The sequence below is a fragment of the Rhinopithecus bieti genome, unplaced genomic scaffold, assembly GCF_001698545.2.
Source record: "Rhinopithecus bieti isolate Rb0 unplaced genomic scaffold, ASM169854v2 scaffold_24390, whole genome shotgun sequence".
NCBI lineage: Eukaryota > Metazoa > Chordata > Mammalia > Primates > Cercopithecidae > Rhinopithecus > Rhinopithecus bieti.
In genome coordinates, this window is record NW_016811706.1 from 446,984 (window position 1) to 457,385 (window position 10,402).

The 10,402-nt window shown below is 43.3% G+C and overlaps 1 protein-coding gene across 6 annotated transcripts in view; it reads left to right on the plus strand.

Moving 5' to 3' along the window:
* Nucleotides 1-10,402, plus strand: part of FMNL3 (formin like 3) — a 63,314-nt gene that overhangs the window by 955 nt on the left and 51,957 nt on the right. Inside the window, exon 1 of one of the 6 annotated variants that reach the window (XM_017894755.1) lies at nt 263-403. The exons of the other annotated variants lie outside the window; for them this stretch is intronic. Coding sequence (XP_017750244.1) covers nt 362-403 — 42 coding nt within the window. The 5' untranslated portion in view covers nt 263-361. Of the gene's footprint in view, nt 1-262; nt 404-10,402 lie in introns of those variants that run through there. 6 annotated transcript variants of the gene reach the window in all.

Consider the following 10,402-nt stretch of genomic DNA (forward strand, 5'->3'; position numbering starts at 1 on the left):
TAAGTAGTGTGCCATTCTGCTTATTTTCAGAACTGCCTGCAGGCATCCTGCTAAGTTATAGTGGATTTGCCTAAAAGGCTGAACATGTGGATAAACCATTTCACTGGGGTGTTTTTCCAAGTGAAACAATACACAAACCATCCCGCCTCCTCCCCCCCTTTTCATGTTAAGCCATAGTGACTGGTTTGTGTTGTTTAGCCTGTGCTTTTTAGTCTTTCTGTAGATTTCAAACGGTCTGTGTAAATGGATTTTTAGAGCTGACTTTGGGATTCTTCTTTGGTGTGGGAATTGGACATTGATGTCAGTGGCTCTATGAAGCGAGAGGTTCTGAGCTGGTATCACTGGGAAGAAGCCAGAGAATATGTTGCCGCTGAAAATGAAGTTTTGCAGAGCGAAAACATTGGTAAACCGGGGTTAATCTTTGAGAAACTTGGGGAAATAGTTATCAGTTCCCCGAATAGTTATCTAAGAAGCAGTAATAATTCTGGCGTTATTGTTGGTATGGCCTGAAGGGCCGACTTTGCCTTTGCCTCTGCCCGTGAGGAGGGATAAGTTGTGGACTTAGCAGCCTTATTGGATTTCATCTGCCTTGGAATAAGGAGATTAGATCTATTGGCAACAGTGGAGCTGTCTAGAGATCTTGGCCTCTCCAGGGGTAGAGAGCCTGACATCAGCCCACTGGTACCAGAGCTGGCTCAAAGAGGGTCTACAGTGTTCCAAGGGGAAGTGGTGTCGCTGGCACCTCTCTGCCTGCCAGCTCTGCAAAGGGCCAAAGGGATGTGGGCCATACATCCTGTGGCCCTCTGCATTTCCCCCAGCCTCCTCAGGGGGATCGGGTGAGTCAGTGATTACCGATGTGCTGTGACCATCTCACAGGCTGAGGAGGAGAGACGGACTTAGTGGCCTTGAGAACAAGAGCCCAACTGTTGGGGAAAAGAGTGGGAGGGGATCTGCACTCCAGTGGGGGTGTGAAAACCTCCAGCAAGCTGACACAAGTTAGCTATAGAAATTGGGGAGAAAGGGATGGGGTGAGGTGGATTGGGTGGAAGGCTGCCTTAGGTAGGAGCTGCCAGGCCATTTTTTGTGAGAGCTCAGAACCAGAATCCATCATGTTCTCATTGGCCCTTGGTTGACCAGTTTGTTTAGTTAGCAAACGAATGGCTTAATAGTCACAAAATGCACGTGGTGTCCTAGTTAACCAGAACACCAGAGCACCAGGAGAACCCAGGTTAAACGGGAACTGGACCACCCACTTGCCTGCCTGCCTTTCTGTATAAAATTTTGACTTGTTTTCTCGTGCCTTTCATTTTGGTCTTGTTTTTGTGTGCCTGAGCTGCTGCTGATGAAGGGTTGGAACAGGGCAGGCCAGAGCTAGTTGTCTCAGGAGACGGGATTTCACCTCAGTTTTCCAATACAGGGAAATTATCCCTTCTTGGGGATTTGAGTTCTTCTCTGGGGGCTCTTAAGTGTCCCTGTGTCCACTATTCTGAAAGGTACCTTTTCTACCATGCTTTGGGAATAGTACTGACTGTGAGTTAGATGTTTGACCCAGGTACAGGCTCAGGTGTATTTCCTGAACACTCAGGAGAGGCATAGTGTAGTTGAAAAAGCAAGGACTCTGGCTTAGCAAGTATCTTAACTTCTCTGAGCCTAGACTTTTTCCTCATCTGTAAAGTGGAGGTAATCCTGTTCTGGTGAGATTGTGAGAATTAGGTGAGCCCCTGTATATAAGGTGCTCAATGTAGTAAGTACTCAGTAAGTACTCAATATAGATTAGCTTTTTTTTTTTTTTTTTTTTTTTTTTTTTGAGATGGAGTCTGACTCTGTCACCCAGGCTGGAGTGCAGCAGCACGATCTCAGCTCACTGCAAACTCCGCCTCCCAGGTTCAAGCAATTCTGCTTCAGTCTCCCCAGTAGCTGAGATTACAGGCGCGTGCCAGTACGCCTGGCTAATTTTTGTATTTTTAGTAGAGATGCGGTTTTGCCATGTTGGCCAGGCTGGTCTCGAACTCCTGACCTCAGGCGATCCACCCGCCTTGGTCTTCCAAAGTGCTGGGATTACAGGCATGAGCCACCGTGCCTGGCCAGATTAGCTTATTTTTGTTGTTGGCTTGAAACAGTCAGATAAGTTTTTCCTTTATCACCTTTTTCTTTCCCGTATTGTCAGCTTCATTATAATTGGTTTGGTTTTTTGAAAAAGCTATTTGGGAGGTTTTTTGAGGTGACATAGTGGTGTCCTGGTTAAGCATACGGACTTTCAAATCAGAGTGGATTCAAATACTGTTTCATCCATAGTCTTCGGTTAGAAGAGTGTTTGACCTCAAGCAAGCTACTTAATCTGAGTCCTAGTCTCCTCTTATACATGGGGATAATAATAGCATTTGCCACATGAGGTTGTTGTGTGGATTTAATGAAATTGGAAGTCAAATACTTAGCAGAGTCTGGCATCTACTATATGCTTAGTAAATGGTAGCTTTTAAGTTTGTACCTCTCAGCAGTGACTCAGATCTGAGATCACTTGTGTTCCCAAAAAGGGGTTTTACAGTTTAGAAATCTGATAAAACCAATTACCCTGTTGTGTATATCCAGTCTCAGAATATGGCTGCTGCTGGAAGCTGGAAGGCTTCCTCAGCCCCAGTGTGTCTGTGGAAAACCCCCTGAAGAGTATCCTCGCTGGGGAAGTTGTATCAGGGCTGAGTCAAGACCACAGGCTCCCAGCTTTCTGTTCCAGACACATGATCTGTCAGCCCAAGTTGAAGAGCTTGAGATGAGGGCTATGAGAAGATTTGATGAGGACATTGATTCCAAGAATCCTAATCCAGCCCAGTGCCTTAATTCAGGGCTTCCTTACTGGTGTGTTGTAGATGGGTCACAGGTGTGCTGGGATACTGATTCCCCTTATTCCTAGGGGCAGCTAAAGTTCCCAGTCAGTTCCCTCTGGATGGGATCAGCTTCTACCCCATGTACTGTACAAACAGTATTATTTTCTAGGTGTGCCTCGATGTGAAAAAGGTTGTGAAGCTGCTGTGTTACACTGCTTCATGGCATCCTTCCTTACCCCCTATCTGAGCAGCACTTCCCATTCTGTTGGGTATTGAGAAGTTTGGGGTTGGGGCAATTAATGGAGTTCATCTTTATGAATACCAGAATGAGAGCCAATCTCTGGTCTGATGCAGTCCAAGTCTGTGTTTTGGTCCAAACTAGATTACTACCCAAACTCAGTTGCTCAGAAGCTAGTATTCTGGCCAGTACTGGATTTTCCCTAGAGAAGGGAGGCAGAGGGCTCTAAGGTCTTTGAAAGGATAGCTGTCTTTGTTGTGATTGTACTCTGGTTTTTCTCTTTGTTGATTTAGTACAGACTTGAAATGGAGTCTCAAAGTTCTGATGCCAGAAAAAGCCCTGCGTATCCCTCAGGAGGAGGCTTTCAAGGCATGAGGGTAGGGTTGTGTGACAGGGGCTATCCCTGCTGCAGTTCCTCCTCTCACATTTCCCTGGTGATGACTGACAACTTGGGGGTTTTTCTGTAAATGTAGCATTGATGTGGGAGCTAAGTTGGCCTGGGTGCTAGTTGTCTAAGAGGCTTTGAGGGGCCTCCTTTGACACAGAAAGGGGCTGGGAAAAACTTGGACTAAATATCAGGTTCCAAATCGCCATGGTGGAAATTTTTTTCCCAGCCCTCAGGATTGTGGTGAATTAGTTCAGGCTGGAATAGAACTTGGGAGGGGGCGGGGAAAGGGCCTTTGACAGCAGCTGGTCAGAGGAACCTTCTTCTTGTTCAGAGACCCCACAGAGAAGACCCTAGGCCACAGAGAGGAGTCTTGTTCCCTTGACCTCCTGATATGACCCTGCCTTAGTCTGGGGGAAGCCTGCATGTTGGGAAGGGACTGATAGAGTGGACTCTGTCATTTGGGAATGTTTTCATTGCCCAGAGGGAGATTCAGCATTTTTTGTTTTTTTCCTCTTAAAGTAATACTTATTCTCTAAAGAAAGTATGGGACAATTCAGAAAGAAGAAAAGACTAAAGATTTAGGTTAAAGAAAAATATCCGTATTTTCTCTAGTTTCTTTACCAAATGCAAGTAATGTTTTCTTAGTTCATTTACCAAATGCAGGTGATGTGCTTTAAAACCTTTATATTTTTTTCTCTGCATAGAGTTTTATACAATGTTTTGACACTTGATTTATTAATTTAAGACAGTCTCACTCTGTCACGCATGGTGGAGTGTAGTGACATGATCACGGCTCACTGCGCCTCACTGCATCTTTGAACTCCCAGACTCGAGCAAGCCTCCTGCCTCAGCCTCCTGAGTAGCTGGACCATAGGCGTGCACCACCATGCCTGGCTAATTTTTTCATTTTTTTGTAGAGATGGGGTCTTGCTTTGTTGCCCACATTGGTTTCAAACTCCTAGACTCAAGTGATTCTCCCACCTCAGTCACCCAAAGTATTGGGATTTTAGGCATGAGCCACCATGGCCTGCCGGTATATATATTTTTTATCCTGTTTGTTTGTTTGTTTTTTGCTTTTGTTATTTCATTATTTTCCCAGGTTAGTAATTGTAAATGTTTTGTTTTGTTTTGTTTTGTTTTGTTTTGTTTTTGAGACCGTCTTACTCTGTCACCCAGGCTGGAGTGCAGTGGTACTATCTCTGCTCACTGCAACCTCTGCCTCCTGGGTTCAAGCGATTCTTCTGCCTCAGCCTCCCAAGTAGGTGGGATTCCAGGCACCTGCCACCACGACTGGCTAATTTTTGTATTTTTAGTAGAGACAAGGTTTCACCATGTTGGCCAGGCTGGTCTCAAACTCCTGACCTCAGGTGATCTGCCCACCTTGGCCTCCAAAAGTGCTGGGATTACAGGCAAGAGCCACCAAGCCTGGCCTGTAAACATTTAAATGCTTGTATGATGGTCCATTAAGTGAATGTACCTTTGTTTGCTTACCTATACACCTTTTCTTAGACATTTAGGTTTTTTGCTTCTGTTTGCCATCATAAACAATGCTGTGATGAACATCTTGGCATACAAAGTGTTTTCAATATTTAGAGTTTTCCTTGGGATAGAAACTCAAAATAAAACTTGCTAGATTGTAGGATATAACAGTTTTTATTTCCAAATGGTTTTTTAAAAGAGGGAATAATGTATGAAAGTGGTTTTAAAAGGATGGAAGAGGATTGAGAATAGCTTCTTTTCTCCTGATTATGAAAATAATACATGTTTATTAGGTAAAATTGGAACTTACTGAAAAGTATAAAGAAGATAATAAAAGCTGTAATCTCACCATCTACTATTAATAAATACTTTGATGTACATGTATATATATATTTTTAACAATTGGGACCATACTGTGTATATTGTTTTGTAAACTGATTTTTTCATTGACTATTTCAAGCATTTTCTCATTTGCTTACATATTCTTCAGTATCATGATTTCTTTTTTTTTTTTTTTTTTTTTTTTTTTTTGAGATGGAATCTCACTCTGTTGCTCAGTGTCCAGGCTGGAGTGCAATGGCCCGATCTCGGCTCACTGCAACCTCCGCCTCCTGGGTTCAAGCAGTTCTCCTGCCTCAGCTTCCCAAGTAGCTGGGATTATAGATGGCCACCACCATGCCTGGCTAATTTTTTTGTATTTTTAGTAGAGATGGGGTTTCACCATGTTGGCCAGGCTGGTCTCAAACTCCTGACCTTAGATCTACCCACTTCGGCCTCCCAAAGTGCTGGGATTACAGGCATGAGCCACTGTGCCCGGCCCAGTATCATGATTTCATTACTGCATAGTTCTCTGTAATATTTTATCACTGCCTTATGTTGCTTTTTTTTTTTTTTTTTTTTTGAGATGGAGTCTTGCTCTGTCACCCAGGTTGGAGTGCAGTGGTGCGATCTTGGCTTACTGCAACCTCTGCCTCCTGGGTTCAAGCAGTTCTTCTGCCTGAACTTCCTGAGTAATTGGGATTGCAGGTACGTGCCACCACACCTGGCTATTTTTTGTATTTTTAGTAGAGACGGGGTTTTGCCATGTTGGCCAGGCTGATCTTGAACTCCTGACCTCACGTGATCCACCAGCCTCGGCCTCCCAAAGTTTTGAGATTATAGGCATGAGCCTCTGCGTCCAGCCTATCTTACCCTTTTAAAATCTTTTTTTTTTTTTTGCTGTTACAAATAATGCTGTGTTGAACATCCTGTGCATAAATATTTGTGTCCATCTCTGATTATTTCTTTAGGATAAATTGCTAGAATTGGAATTATTGGGCCAAAGGGTATATGGTTTTTAAAGGCCTTTGAGACATATCTTCTGAAAAGTTTTATCAGTTACTTTTCCATTTTTAGTATATGTGTGTCTACCTTTCTCTGTAAGCCAACCATTACTGAGTGGATTAATGTTTTTAAAGCCTTTGCCAGTTTGATTAATTAGACATGGTATCTTGTTTTACTTTGCAGTTCTTTGAACATTTCATTGTAAGTGTTTTGGCCATCTTTTATTTGCACTCTTTGCTCTCTGTTGGGGATTTATTATATACATATGTCAGTGTAATAAATGCATACATTTCCTACGCTTTTCATTATAAAATATTTTCACATATGAAACCATTGTAACTATTATGTAAAGTTAAAATAATAAAATGGACACCAGTGTATCCACTGTGGAATTCTTAGAATTGCTTCCTGCCCCTTATTTTCTTCCTGCTACTTTAGGATAAAAAAGCCCTTTCTCAGGACTCACTGGGTCTGTGTTCTGCAGCTGGGACAGTCCAGGTGGCAGCCACACCAGTGCTTCATAATTCTGTCTGTGGGGAAACAACTGCTACAGCTGGTGAGAACAGGAACTGGTCTTGGTGGAAATAACTAATCTTCAGTGAAGTGAAAAAAGAAGCCAAAGTGGAGAGGAAATGAGACCGCAGATCCTCCTCTGCCCCTGAGATTGCTTGGGGAGGCTGGGCAGAACCAGGGTCCTGGTTCTGTGGTCAGCACCAAAGTATGTGCCCCAGAAGTGACTGTAGTAAGCCCATGGGACAGCAGTGCTGGCTGTCTGAAGTCAGCGTGTCATCTGGTCTGCCAGACCATTCACTTCCATTCTGGGGAAACATTTCTCCCACGTCTGAGCTGAGCAGTAGCAGTGCCAGGGAAAGGCTGGGGTTCATCGCGGTTCAGAAATGACTTTAAAGAACAGGGAGGACCTTTTACTTTGAAGATAGAGTAGGGGAGGGTCCTGTCAGCACACAGGCTTCCCCTCTCCTCCTTCTCGCTGGGTACTTCTGAATAGCAGCAGGTGAGAACTTCAGGGATTTAAGGTTGTCATTCATGAAGAAGTGAAGTGGATTCCAGAATAGAACTGAGCTGGGCAGCTGGAATTCCTGCATTCCATTTCCAGTCTCTCTCTTTTGCCTCTCTGGGCAAAGTTATGTCTTTGTATCTTGTTTTCGTTCCACATGGAGAGTGAGTCAGTCCCCCAAGAAAGGTGTAGAAGTGTCAAGCTCCCTCTGTGTCCTGGAGATACTCTTGTTGTCTTTGCCTCCCACTTTGTTCTCCACCTGTCTTTTCCTCTTTTAGAATCTTCCTCTTTCCAGGTTCTCTTACCCCTTCTGTCTTCCATCACCTCACAACAAAGTTGTGGGTTGGGGTTTGTGTGTTGGGTAGGGGAGGGCATGGATAGGGTGTTGTTTTTTTTTGGGGGGGGGGGTGCAGTATTTCCCCTCCTTCAGCTTTACTATTATGCATACTCTTCTTAGTTTATAAAGTATTTTGAGGTCCTTCAAAGATGTTCTCAATAATGTCCAGAACCACGAGGGGCTAGCAGAATTATTTACATGGCAGATTTTGCCAGTAGAGGACAAGTTTAGGCTCTTGTATATTAGTGATGGTTTAATTCTTATCCTCATACCCCACCCCATCTCTTTTACCACCTTCCCACCCTCACCAGAGTTACGGCCAAAGCTGGAGTTGGGGCTGGTGATCTTACCTCTGGGTCCCTTATACACAGTAACAGGGAAGATATGTACTTTCTTTCTCCCTTGTTTGCTCATTTCTACTCAAATTCAGAATGGAGAATATCTTAGTCCTCTTTTAATTGTTCGGTGCCTAAGAAAGTTGACATGAGCCTAGTCGTTGGGTACTTTAGGAGATGGATGTTTAGTTTTAAGAACTACCTACAGCTTAGAGCAGTTTCTGCTCTTGTTTTTGCACAGAAGCTGGGGAGCCAGTCAATAGATCCTCCTAGTGTTTCCCATGAAACCTTAAAAAAATTTTTGTTCTGGGAGGAAGCAGTAGACCATTGGTTTTGGAATCAGAAGATTTAGGTGCTGATTCAGCTTTATAGTCTTTTTTTTTTTTTTTTTTTTTTTAGCTGCACCTTAGGCAAATCCTGTAACTTTTCTGAGTCAATTTCATCGTTTATGACGTGTGAGGATAATACCTATCCTACAGATTTTTTAGGATGCTTACAGGAGACAACATAGTGAACATACTTTGTAACCTATAAAGGTGCAAAAATATTTATTGTATATACTTTACCCACTTTTATCTCCTCTCAGAATTCCGTAAGTTAAAGTAGCTTTCAACTGAGGGAGGTATTGTCCCAGGAGGGAGTTTTTGGAAGCACTTGAGGATGTTTTGATTATCATACTGACTGGGAGTGCTAGGCTTTCTACCTGAGGGCCAAGGCTGTTAACCATCCCTCTGTGTTTGGGTTATGTTTGGGTCAGTACCACACAATGAAGAAGGATCCTGCCCAAAATGTGGTTGGCACCCCTGCTGAGATTTGCCTTCCACTTATCTGTACCTCTTTTGTCCTGTGTGCCAATTGAGGATGAAGCTTCAAGAGCAGTGAAAGGGAAGACAGAGCCATGGTTATGTCGTGCTTTCTTGGTTTTCCCATTTCTTGGCACACCTTTAGGAAAGAGGTGGACCTCTTTTTATTGCCTCTGCCTGTCAGTTTAATACCTGATTCCTCTGTACTGTGGGCTCTACCATAAAACTCATCAAGGGGCAGTTTGGGGTGTACATACTACACTCACCCCCGGTCAGTTACTCAGGCCAGAGTAAAAGTTTTTATAAGTTAGGAATATGTTTGAGACATCTCTCAACAGTAGTTCTGAATCTTTTGGGTAACAGATTCCTTTGGAAATCCGGTTAAACCTGTGGTCCCTATTTCCCCCTCCCCCTCCCATGTATATATGAACACATGTAGTACTTTGGGAGATTTAAAGCCCATTTTTGGATTTGCTAAGGAAGCCCTGGCTTCCAGCCTGGAGGAATGGGAAGTGATAGCTGGATGAGGAAACTCTACTGCAGGAACTCCTTGATACAGTTAGTACTCTTGATCCTTGGTAAGAAGGAGCCCTGGTTATTGATTCAGATAAAATAATGCCGCTCTTGGTTCCAACAAAGAGAGCTTGTTGAAACTTGGGTGATTCCCATTCAGAGGGAGATATTCAGGCCCTTGGACAGTTTGATTTAACTTTGATTAAGGATCCTTTGTGGTGGGGTCTACCCCTTTGAACTAGGGCCCTAGCCCTCAACCTTTGGGAACATCCAGGTGGAGATAATAGGATGTACAGCTGGCCCTCCTTATCTGTGGGTTCTGTATCTGTGCATTCAACCAACTTCAGATAGAAGATATTTGAAAAAATTGTGCATGTACTGATCATGTAGCCTTTTTTTCTTGTAATTATTCTGTAAACAAAACAGTATAACAACTGTAGGTGAGCCTTAAACAACAAGGCCTTGAATTATGTGGGTGTGCTTATACACAGATTTTTCAGTGAAACGAGAATTGAGTGGTAAGAATTGAAAACCTTATAAGGAGGGCAGACTTTTGCATACACATGGGTTCTATGGGGCCTGTGGAATTTGAGTATGCTCAGATTTTGGTACCAGGACCAGGCTTGGAGCCATTTGGTCGGATCCTGGAACCAATTCCCCATGTATACTGAGGGACAACTATATTTACATAGCACTTAATTGTATTGGGTGTTATAAATAGTTTAGAGGTGATTTAAGGTATACAGGAGGATGTGTGTAGGTTATATGCAATTACTATACAATTTTATATCAGAGACTTGAGCATCTGGAGATTTTGTTATTCTAGAGAGGTCCTGGAACCAATCCCCTTCGGATACCAAGAGACAACTGTACTTCAACAAATCCCAGGAACCCAGTGGCCTCTTGCAGTAACGGCCAAAGGTTAGGTAATATCCTGTGTTTGGAGGTACTACCTGCCTAAAGCAGCAACTCCTTGGGGAATATCTGGGTAGTGGGCTTCCCAGCGTGTGCCTGGGAGAAGGATGGAACGTTTATTTCTCTAGCAATGCTTAAATCCTCTCTTCTACCTTACAAAAAAAAAAAAAAAAAATGACCTGTACCTTTTTTGACTGCTCGGATATTTCATAACAGAATTTTGTAGGAAAATTT